The 20,343-nt window shown below is 32.7% G+C and overlaps 1 protein-coding gene across 1 annotated transcript in view; it reads left to right on the forward strand.

Moving 5' to 3' along the window:
* The window catches only part of LOC128996195 (sodium/potassium/calcium exchanger Nckx30C-like), a 204,626-nt gene that overhangs the window by 61,935 nt on the left and 122,348 nt on the right, over window positions 1-20,343 (forward strand). Inside the window, exon 2 of the mRNA XM_054421334.1 lies at window positions 16,323-16,346. Within this exon, the coding sequence (XP_054277309.1) occupies window positions 16,323-16,346 (24 nt within the window). The remainder of the gene's footprint in view (window positions 1-16,322; window positions 16,347-20,343) is intronic.

Below are 20,343 nucleotides of genomic sequence, written 5' to 3' on the forward strand. Positions count from 1 at the left end.
AAGATATTTAAATTTAATAGTTATTATTTTTGCAACTTCAAAATTGAAATTTAAAATGTCAATAATAAATTAAAAGATGTGTAATTAAGGGAGATGAAGGTAAATCTGGTAAATAATGTTCAAGTTTTACTCGAAGATTTGGTCAGTTTTTCTCATATCAGCCTACACAAGATTTAAAATTAATCAATACCCCCGCCGCAGCAAACCTGCCGACTAAGCGAATTTCCATTTCTGGATTGATTTTCAGTTAAATATATTTTAATAACATTAGGTTTAACGAGTACCTAGGTTTGCTGCTACTAGGAAACTAATAAAGTGTGTTTTTGAGTAAAATATTGATAGCTTAGTACAAAATAAATAAATTTGCCAAGTTTGATCAAAATATATCCATAAACAAGCAAACTACAACATTTGACAAAATTCTCCATAAGAATAACATGGGAATTTTAAATTTACAATTTCTTTAATTTTCTCCGTTACCAATAATCAAACAAAAATACTTTTATATACTAAATTATTTGTTTTTTTAAGCTCTTTAATAAGGTCTAAAGAGAAATCGGGAAATTTTGTGTTTTGAGGGTCAAAAGTGAGAAAAACCAATTTTTACCCCATAAAACCCCCCGTAAAGCCCCGTTCTCATAGTCCGATCGTGCTGGTTCGCGAACTCATTCAAGTTTATCCCGCTTTACACCTTTAAACCAAATTTCATCAAAATCGGACAAAAATTACTCAAGTTATCGCGTTCACGGACGTATATATATATATATATATATATATATATATATATGTCTATATATATATACATATATAAAAATTTGAACGAATGGTGTTTTTGGCCTCTGGGGACATCAAAATGAAAAAGTAAATCGGTCTCGGGTCTAGGTCTTACCGTGCCACCTACGGTAATAGAGTATGTTTTATCTATGGTAATAGCTACTTCCCTATAGGGAAATTCGCTAAAACCAAAATGGTGGTATCCACTACTTACCAGATTTAAAAGTCGTAACTTAAACGTTTCTATTAAGGCTATAAAAGTTGAATTTTGTTTCTAAAAGCGTTGGCGGATCTGTAACTATTATATGCAAGAGATAATGATTAAAATGTTTCTATTTTGTGTCCTCTTCCCGTTGCAAAGCACGGGTACAACAGCTAGTTTTTTATATTTGATTTAATGTTTTAGCTTTTAAATGGTCGCATGTGTTAGAAACCCTTTACATAATTTCATTTTAGTAGAATTGTTGATACAGGATAATCACAAACCTTATTGAAAAAAGAAGAAAAACTTAACAAGGTTTAAACTAGATAGGTCACAAACAACGTGTTGCCAGTATATGAATAATTAAAATTTTATTTATACATTAAAGATTTATATGAAACGCTTATAAAATATTAATATAAAAACGTTAGTAATTTTTTAAAACCTGAAATGAACATCCTTGATTGATTTTAAGTTGTTTTTTATTTCATTAAAATTAATAAATAATATGAGGGTCTTCAATAAGAGAGCTTAATCGATGGGAAGAATGCAATATTTGGTATGGTAAAAGTTGTATGCACATTTTTTATGTACTAGTTTAGTTTTATTTAACACACTTCTTGCTTTCAGGTAAGTGATTGTGCCGTACCGAAATCCAGTAAAATATTTAAGGAATCGAATGTAAGTATACGTTTTTAGTGTTTTCATATGCCATGGGCACAATATTGTGGTAGTTACCAATGGAACAATAAATAAGACACTTGCTTTAACTAGACCACATATAAAAATTTAACAAAAATATTTTTTTTACCTTACAATATCTATAAATCTTGTTGATACAATATGTTTCGTGGTGACGGCCACATCATCAGGTTAATCCTCTTGGTAGATTCCTCAGTCATAAAGTAAGACACTGAAGAAATTCTATACAATAACAAGGAGTAGAGTGGCAAAACCAAAGAACAGCTGATCAGCCTGTCACTTGACCAGACTTTATAACTATGATAAATTGCTTCGGTTTTATTTTATAAATGACCAATCTACCAAGAGGATCTACTGTTGCGAAACTTGTAGTATCAACAACAGTAATATATATTGTAAGGTAATTAAAATATTTTAGGTTATATTAATGATATCAATATCCGGAAGTAGGAAAATTAGTTCTGAAAAATTAAACATCGGTTTCAATAAATAATACTTTTAAAAAACGACAGAAAAAGTATGTAGAAATAACTTTAGAGATTTTACACAACTATTTTTATAATGGTGCTTTTTACTGAATATGTTAGGATACAAACGCACTGCTGTTTTTATTTGTACGTTTAAAAATATCCTCTGTTTATTTTCCTTGTGGAAGCAAAATCGATTATGTGGTTATGACAACATCATTATAGATCAGTCATAATTAATTACTAGCTCAAGTCATTAATTGTTTTTCCGCTTTCATTCTATTTATATTTATTATGTATCTCAAAGCTAAGTAAAAACTGACTAATCATTAGAATGACAAGCTAATTAAGAAATAAGTTCTTCCATTAATGACCATTGATCACCGTTTAGCCAGAGTTTATTAAGAGCGTAAGTAAGCTGATTTGCCTGCCAGTCATTAACTCGGAACTTTCCCATGTTTTGCTTCCCATTTCCCTCATAATTCAGAGCCAAGTTTGTACATTAACTTGCTTATTGAAGTTTGTGAACGTTGTTTAAAACCACTATTGAATTATATTCGTTTGCCCTGATTAAATTTTTGATACAAATATGTTTATGGCTTTATTCCAAAAAAATAGTTACAGTTTGTTTACGGTAGGGTGTAAACAGGAAAATAACAAATTAGTTATATACCAAAACTAAAAGAAAAGAAACGAAATGTTCTTCTTTGAATGGTAAGCTATATATCAGTAAAGATACAGTGATACGTACCAGAAAACAGTATAAGTAAAATACTGATGATCAAATAGAGTACAGCAAAAGTTTACTTCAGTTTTGAAAATTGTATGGCCCCTTCAGTAAAGTATTAGAGTATCCAACATGAAACACTCCTAATGTTAAACTTTAAAAGGTTTAACCAACAGATGTAAACGTTTTATCATTTTAATAATGAGATTAAATTGCTTAAATCATTCCAAGTACAATATTCGGAACTTTTAATTCATACTAAAGCAACTTTAAGTTTACATTTCAAACAATTATTATTTGTTTTTTATTGTTTATACGTATTACCTAACATATGCTGATTACCAACTGTGTAAAAGGATCTTAGTAACTACTTTTATTTTGTTTTAAAACCGTAGCGTAAATGATTTCTAAAGAAATCAGAAAGTGGTATACTTTTCTATTATAAATAATAATATTTTTTAACATGTAAATGTATCTATGTATGGTTGGAAACATAACCATATACAAGACTTTCCGAATATAAAATATTCTGTCAGGTCCCCTCGGATATTTAAAATCCAAATCCAGTTTTGGTGTTTTATAACATATTTTATATCTTATTAATTTAAAATAATGTTAATGTGTAAAACTGTATCGAAAAATAGTATGAATTGAAGTTACAGATACATTATTGTAAAATAGAGAATTGTTTGTACTCGATAACGCATTGTATTAAATAAGTTTCTAACTAAAAGTTTAACATAATATATTTTCAACTATAACGCATTTGGAACATCTATTTGTATAGAAAACCAACGCAAACTTAAAAATTAGTTCATCTCGCAAGTTTTTCGTTTGGTTTTTAACACTACCTTAAATTATTTTAAAATCAAACAGTGTTTTCAGGTTAATGAAAACCATAAAATCTTCATTTTTTTCAGTTCTTATTACTGTCAGCATTTACGATTGGCTTTGACCCACGTTTTATTGTACATACTTTACCAAACAGAGTCATTCTAACACTGACGGTTTATCTTTGGTCAGGAAATAATGGCGAATTGAAATTATAGTCCAGGACCTGACTAGGGTTCTGTGTGCATGTCGTGTATAGAGAATTTTGCTTTTGCATTTCAATATAGGTGTCTTAGGAAGTGTTTTCCACTCGGGTGTCAAGTTCGCACCTGGTACGTTTTCGAGCTATGACGTCATCAAAATGGCGGCCATTGATTTTTTTAAATCGTATATTTCGCAAACTATTTGTCGGATCGGAATGAAATTTTTTTTGTTTGAAAGATAATTTTAAATGCTACCTGTTTTACGTTTACAAATTTGTTGTATGTTTAGTACATTCTTCGTAATTTTGCAAAAACCTGTATTTTTAAATATTTTTTAGTTATTTTTGTTTGTAACGTTTTATTGATACAATTTATCAAAAACCACCAATGAAAAAAGTTGTAGAACATTTAAAAAGCTTTACAAAAATACCAAATTCGATATGTTTTACTCAAAAGATTACGCCAAGAAACTAGGTAAATCTCATAAAAACACCTATTTTGGCGCAAAAACGCCTATTAGTCCGGCATCTAGGGCAGTTCGCAAGTCTTATAAAGACAGTTTCGCCATTCAATGTTGATGTATGTGTCTAAATAAGTGTTTTCAACTCGGGTGTCGTCTAAACATACAACAAATTTGTAAATGTAAAACAGGTAGCATTTAAAATTATCTTTCAAACAAAAAAAATTTCATTCCATCCGACAAACAGTTTGCGAAATATACGATTTAAAAAAATCTATGGCCGCCATTTTGATGACGTCATAGCTCGAAAACGTACCAGGTGCGAACTTGACACCCGAGTGGAAAACACTTCCTAAGACACCTATATTGAAAAGCAAAAGCAAAATTCTCTATACACGACATGCACACATAACCCTAGTCAGGTCCTGGACTATTAACCTTATTGCTAATCTTGAACATAAATCGGAGCAGTATGCGTGAGAGAACATATATTGATATAATTGTTCTGTTCAAATATTTCATACTATTACAATAACTCTACGCACCTAAGATAATGTAACTTACTTAATTTTATCTTTGATAAATAAATTGTTCTGGTTGTCGAGGTGAAATCTAAACAAATCAAAGATCGTGTAAGGCTCGCACGCAAAGTGTGTTTTAATAGAGCCAAGCCACGCAATGATAAAGATGCTTCCTATTCCCCTACAGTCGTGGTCATTCTATTTCACAACATTAGAGTAATTGGTTAGCTACGGGCTTCAAAATAATAATCTATACATTCAAAACTAATATTGTATCTTTTTAATGGATGTAGTAAAATTTGTCTTCCAAAGTTTTTGATCAATCTTCCAAAGTTAGGAAGTAGAACTTTTGTGATTAAATACACCTTTTTCTTCATGGCTGCAAATAAAAAAAACACTGAATTTTGATCTAGATGGGAATTATCAATTAACTTATTATTTGGCTGTGTTGCTATCCTAGTTGTTAACGTTGCAGACTTCTGAGAGGGAACGACATGTTCGATCTCCAGCATATCCACAAAACTTAAAGGATTGGGACGCTTTCCTATAAAAGTGTTTAAAATTACTTAATTAAAAATGCCACCGGTGCAGACTCAAGCTTTATATTAGTCAATGGCACAAGCAAAACAACTATTATGATACAAATTTAATTGAACTAAACAAAAAATAATCCTAGAGAACCTAGAGAAGTTGTATAGTCAACTTTTTCCACGTGATCAATAGTGTGGTGTGTGCTACTTTCTACAGCATACTTCAAAAGACGCATTTTCAACTCTGCGTTCTCACTCCATTGCAAAGTTTATATGAAAACCAAGAATATTTTTTATAAAAACAACCATAACAAAATAATAGAATTGTAAAATTACAAATTAGTTCACAGATTGGTCCTATTGGGGTTCCGTCAATGTATGCCAGTATTAGCGGGTCGCGCCGTGACATATCCTCGATACAATACCCGCAATACACGCGTGGCTCTGTATTGCTTGGCAGCGCCGTTGTATTTCCCGTAGCTACACTGTAAATACTATTGATTTTGAACTGCAAGTAGCCTTCTAATGCGATTATCAAATCAGATGCGTGTTTTTCGGTGTGCTTTATAACTGACCACGCTTCATTGTATTGTTATCGACTAAATGGTATCTCTTATTCAACAGTATAATCAACTTTGTACACTCTACTCATTTAACAGATGTCTAGCAGTATTTTCTATTGGGCTGGGAACAGTTTAAATAGTTTGAATGACCTATGGATGAAGCACCAACTACTTAGGTGTTGCCGAAGAACGATATGTGTGTTTCCACTGTTCCTTTCTCTAATGATAGTTCTAAGGGATAATTCTAGATTTATCCCCAAAAGGCATACAAGAAATGTCAAATGTCAATTTACACATTCAACATTTTAGCTAGCTGCTTCACCTGCTGATCATTTAACAATAGTTGTAAATGTTTAGGGATTTCATAATGTTACCTAAGGAACTCCGCAAAAAATTCAAATTAAACCATTTATATTAATATTTCGACTCTAAAACAATATTCGTACATTTAAACGCCGCAGAAATAAAATAAATAAAGGGATGAGTAAACCACACTTAAACTATAACTAATATACTCTTAAACAAAATACTAATTTGACCAATATGTTTTGCTTCTCACTGTTCGTAACATTCGATGCTTTATCATTTCCAATATTTCATACTGAGGTAACAATTTACGATAAGCAATTACCGTGATTGCGGTAATTCAATCACCCCAGCCTTGGTGAGCAGTTCGTTTATCCCATATGACAACCAGTGATGTATGAGGCCCTTCACAGTTTGACTGGCATCTGTTGTACAGTATAGCCCTGCATCGATCCATCTGGTACCCGGATCTTAGCCCTCATTTACTGTTGAATTCACCGGTTAGTTGTAAAGTTTTAATGGGCTGACAACAAACTATGATCTTACACCTAAATTTCTGTTGAATTCACTATTTAATCAAAAGTTGTTTGGGGTCTGAAAAATTATGATTTTATTCCCTCTTTCCTATTGAATTTACTGGTTAAACACAACAAACTATGATATCACACCTCATTCATTTACTGTTGAGTTCAAGGGTTAGTTTTAAATTGTTAGTAGTCGGACAAAATATGATTACCAGACCTCATTTTTACTGTTGAGTTCATGAGTTGGTTATACAGTTTTAGTCGGCTGATAACAATCTAGGGTCTCAAACCTCATATGATAAACTCACTGGCTAGTTTTAACCTTTTAGCAACTGACAACAAATTAGGATCATAGATGTAGTTATCTGTTGAATCTCCAGGTTTGATGTATAACAATAGTGGACTGACAGCATTATTATCAATGTCTATGTTGGCTAACTAATCAACGTAAAGGAACTGTAAATACACGTTGAGAATCGGGTAAGGTTGGTAAGTGAGATTTAGGGTGGAAAGCGAGAGGCAAGTTTCACGATTCAGAATATTTAATAATTCCAAAAAGTTAGCTTAAATTGAACCGACCGATCGTATTTAATCAATACTCTTGTAGGGGGAATTTCCAGATTCAATATTATAGTGGCACGTGCCAATTTTGCATAGAATCCTCCCAAATCTCCACTTTTGTGGCGATCCGTAGATTTTAAAAGACACATAGTCTCCCTCTTTAACGTTCCTCTCATAAGATTGTTGGATAGGCTGGTGGAGTATTTGAAGAGTTAAGAAGTGTCAAATCAATCCTTGATCTCAAAGGTCTGCCGATGAAAAGATGAGCAGGTGTTAACCCTGTAGTTGCATGAGGTGTTCTCCTATATGCCATGAGAAATCTGGCAACCTTTTGGTTCAGGGAACCAGGTTCAACTTTAGGGATTGTTTTAAGGTCTGAACATATCTTTCGACCTGCCCATTGGTAGCCGGGTGATATGGAGCAGAACGTTTATGTCATATTCCATTCAGTTCTACGACGTTTTTGAATTCTTGAAAAGTATATTTTGGACCGTTGTCTGAAACCAAGATATGTAAAATGTCAAAATTGCTGAAGAAAGTTCGCAGGCAATCTATGGTTTTGTTTGAAGTTGTACCAAATTCTTGTAAGTTAGCTTTTTATCAGTGAAACAAAACAAAATTAATGTAAACAAAGTCATATGATAAATAAATAAATTAGGAAACAGTTGGTTGAACACAGCAACTATATCTTACAACATTAAATATAACGTCCGATCATTAGTTAAAGCATATTTTTTATTTATTCATTTTTCGTTTTAATCATCGTGTTATGACATCCACTCATTAACTGCAACATTCTTCAAGTATAACACTCTTTCATGAGTTATATCCGACCTCCATCATAACATTAAATCTTTTAGTAAAACATCCTCATCCTAAATATAACGTTTGACATCTTCTTTATAACCTCCTTGGTTGAATGTTTAATCATATGCCTGAATAAAAAACAAACAGCAACTAACTGTTAATACACCCAAACATCAGAAATCTATACAGTATAGATAGGACAGCAAGTTTCTTTTAAACCTTTTTTCTCTCAGCTCGTGTGCATCGCAGGGAAAATCTACGCATCCTGTTGGAAAGATATATTCCTGTAGATGTGCAGAATCACTTCATAAATTAAAATAGTCTCAAAAATAAGCACAAGAAACTAATTTAAAATTAAAAAAAATTAACATGGACCTTACGGGACAAATGGAAGAAATTCCAATCACAAGTTTTACTTACATCGTAGGGTAAAATTAGAGAAGTATGTACATTACATATTTTTGGTCAAGTTTTCGACCACTGGACGACCTCTAGTACCCTTAAATATAAAACCCAACCATTCCTCACATTTCATCTACAAAATAAAATGTCCCTTATTGTATCAATAATTGAAAACACATTGACCGATCAACAGATAGATGTTTTGTTCCTCTTTCACCCACTCCACATGGTGTTGTCAAAACAACTGCTGCAAATAAACGAGCCATGGTTATATCGATCCTCAATCCATGGCGGAATAGCCACACCAAAATACCAAGCTATAGTCATTTTCCCTTATTAAAAAGTGACTTCCTTTAAATTTATTCAGAGGAGATCATTTTATAAAAAAAAAAAAAAAATTTAACTCACAGGTAATACTTGTGCTAGGTCAAAAATTCAAATCTGTTGAAGTAAATATTAGTTTAGGCCCTACTTTAAGGCAATTGTTTTTAACGAATGTTCCATATAGCGAATAAACTATTACCGTTGGATTGTTATTAAGACTTCGACCCGAAGCAATTTACTTTTTAGTTTTGATGTGCCTAGAGGCCAAAACACTATCCGTTCAAATGCATAAATGTTCCCCAGACCAGACTACAGATGGAATAAACTACTCCTAGTCGTACTAAAAGCCATGCGAATTAGTCGCCACTACTTTAATTTTTTCATCAGATTTTGCATGGGTCATTGATCAGAATTCTTCACTTGTATTTAGTTAAATGTATAACTGGTTATTTCCACTGTAAACTGGTTTTACCATCTTAAATTCAACTCTAAAACTCATAACTATAGCCATTTGTGTATTAAGAGCGCAAAGTACGCCATTGCCGCTCGAGAACTGTACATACATTTCGAGAGCGGCAATGACCATTTGTGCTCGTAATACACACAATATTTTTGCTACCACCATAATTAACACACAGACTAACTTTTTAGATGTATATAAATTGTAATTTAGGATATGTTTGCCTTTTTAAAGTTTACGTTATTTGCTTACCGGTTGTTAACTAACGTATCGGGTCCGTGGCTGTGATTGGTCTAGAACCACCAACAGTGAAATCAGGTGATTAGCGAGTGGGATTGAGCTACTTTGCGTAGTCTTCTGTTTACAGGTGTGGCAATGAGATAAAATCCTTACAGTGTTAGGAAAAACATAATACCGGTTCACCGTGACTTGTTGGTTAGAACCTTTTTGTTTATTTAGTTCCACTTTAATCCCAAGTTAGTCTTGTTAATATTTTAGATTCTTAATAGTCTTAGAAGAAATTTCTTTTAGTATGTTTATCTTTCATGAAATGGCAATTTAAAAATGGTTGCTCATTGTAGAGGTAAGCAAGCTGTTTGAATCATGCGATTGGAACATGTTTGTAAGACAGCACACTACAATTAGATAGGCCCTACCGATTGAGTACAATGTTTTACAAACCATATGTTAAGCTAAGATTGTACATTTCAATCCCCTATAATACCTGAAGAGAAACAATCACGGGAATAATGGAAATTGTTTGGCTGTCGCGAGTAGAGAATGTTTCGTAAGACAACACTCTACAAAAGCTAACGACGAAATCTCTGTGAATACATTAGCAGAGAGGCATCTTGTGAGGGGGTGGGGTGTTAATGGGTATTCCCTAGATGTTCTGACAACAGCTTCACTACTTTAATGTCACTCCATTCTGGATACGAACTAATTTTAGGTTATTAGACGGTTTCCTCAATTCGTTTTTGAACTGATCAAACCAAAGCCCTCCCTTTCATTATGCCACATGATAGTCCTTTTCAAATCTTATGATTATACTTTGTACTGCTAAAAACGTTTCGCGAAATGTACTTGAATGTTGATATTTTTACATTAATCGACGCGTATAACTTTTGTCTTCTTATGCAGTTTTTAAGTGTGTGTACATTACACGTAACCCTGAGAAAATATGTTCAAAATTATCTGTTAGTCTGAATGTTAAGCTAAAGGATTGTTCCTTAAACATTCACACGTAATGTCTTCAAATCATCATAATCAGAGTTGGATTCACTGACATAATACATTTAAACGTGCGATAAAAACTTATCAGTAACGAATCAGAATAATGTACGAGTACAAAAAAGAAAAAGATCACTGAAATACACGAGAACATGTACGAAAATACTTTAATAATTGGCGTAAAATACAAAATCGTATGTATAACTGTTATATTATTTTTATTTAAAACTACGCAAAGAAGCTTAACAGAGTTGTAAAGCGCTAGTCAGTTTTGAGGACGTTAGTCTTTAGGGAAGAAAAAGTATCGTAGACGACTGCAGTTTGTCTTACATAACCAGCTGCTATGTGGCTTTTTCATATGGTCTTTAATAAAAAAAAAAGTTCCCTCTCTCATAGAAACAACCAGGGACCCCATGGTCAGTTAAATTAACCAACAAAAGCATGTTACTTGTATCGCTTTTATCTTACACTTTGACTTTATTATCTTCATAATTACGATCAGCATGGTATAAATAACTAGTACTTTTATCCTATAGGCCCTATTATAATTTGAGTAACGTTTATACGTACAATATTTTAAAAAATAGCACCAACGATTTCATACTAATTCTTAGAATTATCTTTGATTGAGGCCAAACAAAATACTTATGCTAGGCTCTGTTCTGGAAAAATTAGATTTTCTTTAAACACTTTAAATGACATTTCAATATTTTAACATCAGTCTTATGGGTTGCCAAGTAGCCATGATAGGTTTGCTAAAATGTGGGTGCGTTGTTCCACGAACGCATTACTGCCAAAATTCTTATAAACATAGTTATGTTATGTACAATGAATTTGTTGTTGAGCTTTACTGTAAACATTTTAATATTAAAAAAAGAAGGGTCATCCACCAAAGAGAAACTGGCCCTACAACTCAATTAAACGTACCTATCATAACTAAAAGTTAAAATGTTTTACAGGTAAAAAACAATAGGCGTATATGTTTTTTTTTTTTTTTGTAATACGTAATATAAAAGTTTATATTGAATTTTGATTGGACACTCCAATCATCTCTAGCGTCCAATTGAAATCGATAACTACATACCATATTTTATAAATATATTTAATGTCTTGTGTGAGTTATGCGTTTCAAGAGTTTGTAAACGTATTTTTATTTACTTTCCGTAAAATACGTACAGTGTTAACAAGTAGTTTAATATTTATTCTTACCACTTGTTAGTGAAGTATTTGGTAACTTAAACGGTTATTTTTGTTTCTGTGTCGGAAATAAAAGAGAATATCGAAGAATAAGTACAAGCCGTAAAATATACCCCAGTATAGCCTAAAAATATAATGACACCCCTTTCCCACAAATACGTCGAATACCATAAACAGGTAAACATAATTTCTTTGACAATGTATTGCAATAAAACCATTAATATTCTATTGCATTATTAAATTAATTATTTTATATTCATATACGATTTAGGTATGCCAAGCTTTATTATTTTCAACAATAGTGTTATTCTCCAACACAAAATCTTCAACACGGAAACATCTTAGACGTATTCATTTTCTCAAGTGATATGAAAAGTGTTATGTTCGAAAATAAAAACACAATGTGACCTGTTGACTGCGAGTTCGATGCATAAACAGTAAACATCTCACACCGTGTGCACGCTGCAATAGTATGTCGTACATCGTGACGTGACAACATGTCTCGCGAATTAATGTAACAATATGTATCTATTAATATCATTAAACTGTATTATATATTGTTCTGAGAGTCAAGGTATTCAAAATGTCAAAAGATTGCATTTGCTATTTAACAGTACGTTCTATATCATTACTCAATAGTATAGCTGCTATGATTTTCATCTTGGTTTACAAAATGGGATGCCTTAAAATTGAAAAAGTTCGAATTTAAACCATTTTTATGTTGTTTTTTTTTTTTTATTAAATAAGGATTAGTTTGCATAATAAATATTGCAACGCAAATATTAAGGGAGTCGGTGGCTCAGTAAGTAGCACAATGGACTGATGAACCTAGATGCGATGTCGTATGACTTTTATCAAGTTCATTTTTTAATTTTGTTTTGAACTAATAGTGAATTTTTCCAGAACAGAGGCTAGCATCAATATTGTTTTTAGCCTGAAACTAAGATATTTTTAACAATATAGTGGAACTCATTCAAGCCGTTTTATAAATCATCGTGCCCAACGTTACCCGTATCTTCTTCTATATATAAAGCCAAAAGTACCCATGAACTTTTGAGAAAACTACAAGTCACACCCCCATAAACCATATACTTAAAATGTTCGTCATGACGAGAAACCTTGCGCAAAATTATCCATTATTTCATAAATTACCCTTTAAGGTCGTAATTCCTTTATAAAGAGAACTTTTCAAATACCTAATGTTAAAAATACCTCAGCTGTACTTATCTGTTTGTTACTCTTTCAATTTATTACCTTATTAAAATCAGGTGTGATTATTTGTTTCTTTTACTTTATTTTGTGTATTTCAGGTTAACTTAACCAATCAATAGTTTTATTAATACTTACTTATGATGTCAAACGGGGTGAAGCCCGTGGGTGACAGCTAGTTATAGTTTAAATATAGATAGGGAATAAGTAATTTAGATTTTATTCATTGATGTAGGAAATAAACGAAATTCTATAACCATTGCCGTATCAACCTTGGCTCTTAACCTGAGTTCAAACGAAGCTTATAAGATTTATTTTCTAGATATATTTTTGGGGAAATAGTAATAAAATTACAACAAATTCGGGTTTGGAACTATATTGTGATATTGTGAATAAATCTTCCACATGATGTTGCTGAATTATATACAGAGAGCGGCAAAATGATCTGACGGGTTTCATTGCCACCCTGTCGAGTGAGTGATGGGGAGGGTGGTGGGAATAGGGGCATTCCAGAGCATACGTGCGGACAGTTTTAGTAGCCACTAGGTGAAACCCGTCGAAATCGATGGTTACTTTCAAGGCTTTTGCTAATTTATCTAACTGCGATAAATAGAGTGAAATTATACCAATTTGGAGCATTAGCATTGTCTAATAAGTAATACTGTAAGTGTAAAAACAATAATGGCTGTTGGCAAATTGCGTTAGTTACAAAATATTGTTGATCATTCAATGAATAAAATATTTTACATACAGAACGTCATCGGAGTTATTATTACTACGTTAACTGGTTTCTCTTCTTTTGGAATAACCCTTTAAATAGTATAAAAATCGTATTAGTGGATCTTTTGTGGTAAACACTTCCGCGATTTCATCAGTGTAATGCAGATGAAATCTATGCTTTCATATGAGGAAAAATATCGGTTTGTTGAGAAAGCACATTCTTACTTCAAAGGGAGGTCCACCCTTAAGCTGTGTAAGTTTTATTTATTCCTTCGTCACGTCGGTCATCATACCGTGACTCTGTGCCAATGAATAACCCTCTAGCATAGTTTAGATAAATTAGTCGTGGGGTTACTGTTAAAGCTGGAATTCCTTGACAAGCGGATGTCAGTTGTGTCATTCTTATCAATTACACAAAGCTGTCAATATAATCTCTCTTCAGAATGTTGATGTTATTCTTATGGAGAATATTGTAAAATGTTGTAGTTTGCTTGTTTATGGATATATTTTGATCAAACTTGATAAATTTATTTATTTTATACTAAGTTTTACTATAAAACATACTTTTTTACCCTCCCTGTAGCAGCAAGCCTATGTAGTCGAACCTAATGTTATTAAAACATTGAATTAAAAATCAATTCAGGCAACTGCAAATTCGCTTAGTCGGCAGGTTTGCTGTGGTGTTGGTATTTTTTTAAACATAATAAATCGTTTTAACAACCATCAGAATCTACCACGAATCTACCATTTCCACGCGTTTTACTCAAGTAAAATACTCCTAGGACAACTGTGATAACTTATTAGTTTGATTCAGATTGATTGTTTAATGTAACTAAAACTCCTTTCGTCACAATTAATTGATGTGATCTATTTAGCCAGCTAGTAGTATGTGTTTTAAACTGTGATGTCAAAGATAATATGTGTATGGGTTGTATGTTTAATTGGTTTTGTAATAATTGAGGATGATGCCGCAAAAGAACAGCTGTTTCAACGGGTGGTTGGTGATCTCGGGTAGTGACAGTAGACTTATCATCCTATTGTAAAATCTGAAGCATGGTTATGTATTTGTTGTCTGATACGCTCAATTAATTGCATTTATGTCACCTAGTGTTAAGCAGCTTTAGGATACATCATACACGCGTGTGTAGGCTTACTAAAAGACAAGCAGTAGTTAACAAATACATACATTTCGTTAAAATACGAGTTATTGCAAAACAAGTAGTCCAACGAAAGCATTTCCAACGGATAACAGGTTCTGAGGATATACTTTCACTCGTTGGGGGAACTAAGGTGTCTGTTCTGGCAGAAGGAGGTAGGATCATTAAACCTTCTTGGAGTGGTTACCCTCCAGCTACGACAGTCGCCTCACATTCAACTAGTCCTCCATTCAATGTGGGACGGAGGTGACTGGATGACCGACGCATGACTGGTCTTTCTAATATAAATTAAATCTTAGGTCAAGGCCAAGAACGAAGTTATCCGTGGGTTCCCCTTGGTCCGTATGGGTTTTAAAGGTGGCGAGTACAACATTGTTCTTGATATGTTTCGTACATAACGTGATGAAAATAGCACATCAGAAATTAAATAAAACAGAAATGAATGTAATAGGTTTTGTTCTCAGTCAGGGTGTCAGGCTGTTAAATTGATAATGGGGTGGTTTAGTATCAAAACAACCCAATTGGGTGAATAGGGTTGATTATTCTTTTCGTGTGTTCATTGGTAGAACAGGTTTTTATTTTTTATCCGTCAGCTGATTGATATACATCGTCAAGAGTTTTGTAGTGGAGCCTTGTTTTGTGGGTGAACGAACAATAAACAATGAAACAATTTGTTTTAAAAGATTGTTTTGAACAAAGCGCAGCTTTTGACTGTTTACTGCTGTCAGTACACCTTTTATTTGATTGTTGAAAAATAATCTCTCAATACATAAGGGTCATGATTGGACCTGGGTTTAGAGCGTGGGACTTCTGTCCTGGATATCGAAATGCCACTTCTAAAAAGGCTTGTTGCTTTGCGATTAGTCGCTAGTCCATAGCACACTTTAAACAGTGTATCCTCCTATCTAGAAAACGAAAAAAAGTATTTATCACATGTGAGATGACCTTTCTCTGTAGAGAACTACCTACTAACAGCAATACGGTGGTTAATAAACACAAGAAATTATCATTTTTAATAGAAATTATGTTAGTTTACAATTCATTACTGAAGAATTAGAACATTAAGTGCGACTATTCAAGAAACGCTCTTGAATTCCCACACTTTTATGCAAATGAGATTGGGTTTTGAAATACAAAAATGTTTAGTTTGTTTATATTAGTGACTAACTCATCTGATCCAACCCAATTTCTTATCATAGTTCAAGTTTTTAGTACACAATGTTCACTGGTGTGAGAAGACGATATGGTGTTTACGAAGTATTTAAGGAGGATTTCATCACAAAATACTACACTTACACAATATATTAAGTGTGTATGTGTGAGTGTGTATTTGTATGACTGGTTGTAGCGTGTGCGTTGTGTAAGTCATTACTCTATGTTCTATGTGCTCTGCTATGTGCTGTGATCTATGTTCCTCTGTGCTAAGCCTTTTCCTCTTATTGCAGCACCAGGCGGCTGCCCACACACTGGTGAGTCTATTCTATGTTGGCTTTGCTTGCTGCCTGCCTTTTATTTCTTCCCAATCCACCCTCTCAGCTAGTTTCCACTTGTTTCAGTATGTGTGAATGTGTGTTACCCTACCATAGTTTAGCTAGTTTGGTAGATAGGGAAGGGACTTTGGTTTCAGAGGGTTGAGCTTGTGTCAATCATAAATGGTATTTTACCATGGGTGATTTTATATAATTGAAGCCCATCTTGATCTGTAGAACCATCTATAAAGTTAGATAATCATCTAAGAGAAGAGAGAAACCCCAACATTAACATTACCACCCTATGGAAATCCAAACGATAGCTATTTTAGAAATAGTAAACAATTTAAATGCATGTGAAAGTGATGTTGGTGTGATTATGCACTTCTTTTGTTGACAAATGGTAACTACGAATAAGCTTTGTGGGTACAGAATACAAATGCATGTACACAATTACTTACACAAAATACACATAAAACGTTCCATAAGATTTTTTTACGTTTGAGCAATTTTTTTTAACATACACAGAGAGTTGGTGCAATTTAAAATGAAATATCTTCAGTAAATATGATTCTTTGTAGTAATAGAATCAAAAAGTGATGTATGCTAATGGTTTCACTATTTGCAGCAGTTTTTTTCAGCCAATAAACTAATCGTTTTATTATATTGTGTTGAAATTCACCTCTCCTATGATGTATTGATTCCAGACACTTATAAACATGGCATTATGTTTTAAGTAATATGTGATCGTATATACCAACACTGGCAAACATTAGCTATTGGAAAAATTCCTGAATGTAAATATGGTACTATAACAGTTTTTATATTAATTAAAAAGATTCGTGGGTCTAATATAAAACTAGTCGTGCTGTATTTGATTGTTAAGAGAAACGAGAACAGTTTTTAAAATTCAAAGAGGTTACCATGTTACATTCGTACGGTCGCCATTTCATAAGAAAGTATTAAAGTATTAAAAGAATTATTCTACATTATGCCTACAATTAAATCTGGGACCTGTTTAGTTAGTTTAAAATCAGCAATGAAGAAGTCAACTAATCATCATACAGTACCTGATATATAGCTTCTGGATCAGTAACATATTTACCTGTTCAACCTGTTGGCCTATTTGGAGAAGAATCCCCAATAATTACAAGAAAATTGTCAAAGATGTTAAGTTAAGCATTAATTAACTTGTATCAAAGCTACCATTTGGAATTCAAAAGGTTGATTCAATCTGTGGTTATTGGGGAGATTGGAACTGTAGAAACATGTAGCTTGAGTTGAACCTTAACTGAAACTGCTGCTGTGTTTCCCCTTTTAGCAGTAGTTAAGTCTTACTTCAGGCTCAGTTCACCAATTGGAAGACTAATCAAAGTGGGTAAAAGCTTTAATTGGCTTGTCTTTCATAAAAAAAATATAAATGTAAAGTTTTCCTACTTGAAATATAGCACATCCAAATACGTCTAAAAGACCATGAAGCTGAATTTATTGATTTTAACATATTAAAAATACTGTTTATAACTTTCACAACTTGTTAGTTATTTCTGAAAGAGCGATATAGAAAAATGTATACTACTGAAAATCAAACATTGTTTAGCTAAAGAAAAGGTTCACGATAATAATTCATTTTATAACTAATTGAGTTATCTTAAAGGGGGTAAAACTATGATTAGCAGACTGCGTACCACACCAACTAATTCCACAGAGTGGAATTTTAAGTAAAAATCCCACCTATAAAGACCGACTGTAATAAATATATAATGCATGGTAATTTCAATAAGCGAATTTGGTACTCATTTGATAAAAGCCTTATCTGATACAATGTCTACAAATCAATCCAATTACAAACAATCAACAGTTTTCCGGTCTTGAATTATTTAGATTTTCTAAAGTCTAATTCAATAATGCAGTTATTAAATAAATAAGTAAATATACTTTCAAATAGCTTTAGATGAAGTGTTACCAAACAAAGAGGCTTACCATTTCTAACAAATCGGCCAATATCACCATAATGTACTAAACCGTCAATGCAATGCGCTATTTCAACTGCATTGTTTGTATTGCTATAGCTCGGCCGCTTAGAAAACGACCTGCGCGCTAATGGTAAACCAATGCTGGAGGAGGTCGTTTTCTAAGTGGCCGAACTATAGTGGTTGGTGTATTATAGTAGATTTTATATGAAGGAATGTTACCATTAGTTTATCATGCAGGTGTCTAATTTTTGGTATGTCTTGAATAAAATATATTAGCTCTTATTTCTTTAGGAAACTTTGACTTCTATTGGATATTGTTATACTCGGAGGGTTTAAGGGGATGATTTAAAATCAGCTAAATGCAATAAATGTTCGTTTGTTTGGGGTCCAATCCCGCATTATCCACTGGTTGGATTGGAGCTATCCCATCTTTACTGTTTGGATCACTTCATATAAGAAGGTGTAAAGGGACGGTTGAAGTAAAAACAATTCTAAACTTATACATGTCATTATATAAAAAAAAACAATTTCCTGTAATTTATCAACAACTTGTGGATTGACTGTCTAAATGTAACTTTCTAGTAAACAGTCCAGATTTATAAACTAAGCACTACCCCTTCTTTCTTTTCCTTTGGTTAGTATACGAACTATTTAACTATCAAATCAAGTACAAAAGTACTTTACAAGAATATTTATTCCTACCTCATCGTACAGGAGAATGCAAGCTAGAATTGTTCTGACGATTTTTTATCTGTCGAACTAATTTTTTTCTGTCAAATACAATAAAAGCGCGCCACGGACGAGAAACAAGAAAACGCGTTGCGAAACATTAATCAAGCTAACTCTGCAAGAACCCAAATTAATCTTTTTGCCCATCTCTTACTACAGTAAACTGTTTTATTCAAAAGGGATTCAACTGGTATTCGAACCAAAAATGTTAGTAGGTTTTTCTTTACGTAATGTCCACATAGGTTACTAGTATTTCAACGAAACCAATCACAAATGATTATAATATTGCGTAAGACTGCAGAATTAAAGGGGTTTCTTTTAATTTATGCGTTGCAGTACTTAAGTCATTCTTGATATCACTGGGAAAGAGTCAGTTTGAGTCAAAAATATAATCAAAGTCAGAGTTTATTTTTTATCATTATTATTATCATTGGTACCAATCAAGATGGCTACACAACTGAACCTATGTGGATCCAAATGTAAAGAGGGTGGGAGTGGAATCCCCATGTAAGCATTTTTTTACTGAGTACCAGCTTTACTTGCTCTTTTTCCACCCTCGGTTGTAAAACTTAAGCTCGTATAGAAGAGTCACTTCAGGATAAGTGATAAAATCGGATATTTCATTATTGTATCAGAATAAATATATTGCGATTGGTCATTTGTGAATAAAAAAAGGAAGTTTACGATACTAGGTTATGATTTTTTAGTTACATCACCTTACAATGTATTCATACGCTTGAATAAGATATGGTATTTGTTCTATACTATTTTACAAGTATGTTGCTAAGAAGGTTTTATACCTAAAATATGTTCATGATTTTTTTCAGATGTTTCAAACAAATAATAGTTTGAACTAACAATACTGTCTCCATATATTAAGTATAGGGGATGAACTAAAAGTTATATGAAGAAATGTAAGATTTATTGGCTTCTATACGGAGACTAAAGTTCCAGTAGATTTTCATATCGACTCTGATTTCGAGTTGTGTAATTTTCTTTTTTAAATAATGTAACATTAAAAATTGGTTTTGAAGACTTTTATGAAACTTATTCTTGTCTGTAGGACGTCACGAAAAAATTAATTTTCTTTCTTCCTGAAGCTTAAGGCGTTTGAAAAGGTGTTTAATCATACTCGTCAAAGAATCCTTAAAGCCAAAAGATCTTCGTTTCAAGTCCACTTTGATATTTTGAGCCCTTTCAAGGATAAATTGAAATACCCAACATTTTCGGCGGTATTCATGGATCACTTTTATCTGTATTTATGATAAAACCCCTGAAAAAATTATTTTTGGGGC

The sequence above is a fragment of the Macrosteles quadrilineatus genome, unplaced genomic scaffold, assembly GCF_028750875.1.
Source record: "Macrosteles quadrilineatus isolate MER2022 unplaced genomic scaffold, UCM_ALF_1.0 Scaffold_6__1_contigs__length_79288215, whole genome shotgun sequence".
In the NCBI taxonomy this organism is placed as follows: domain Eukaryota; kingdom Metazoa; phylum Arthropoda; class Insecta; order Hemiptera; family Cicadellidae; genus Macrosteles; species Macrosteles quadrilineatus.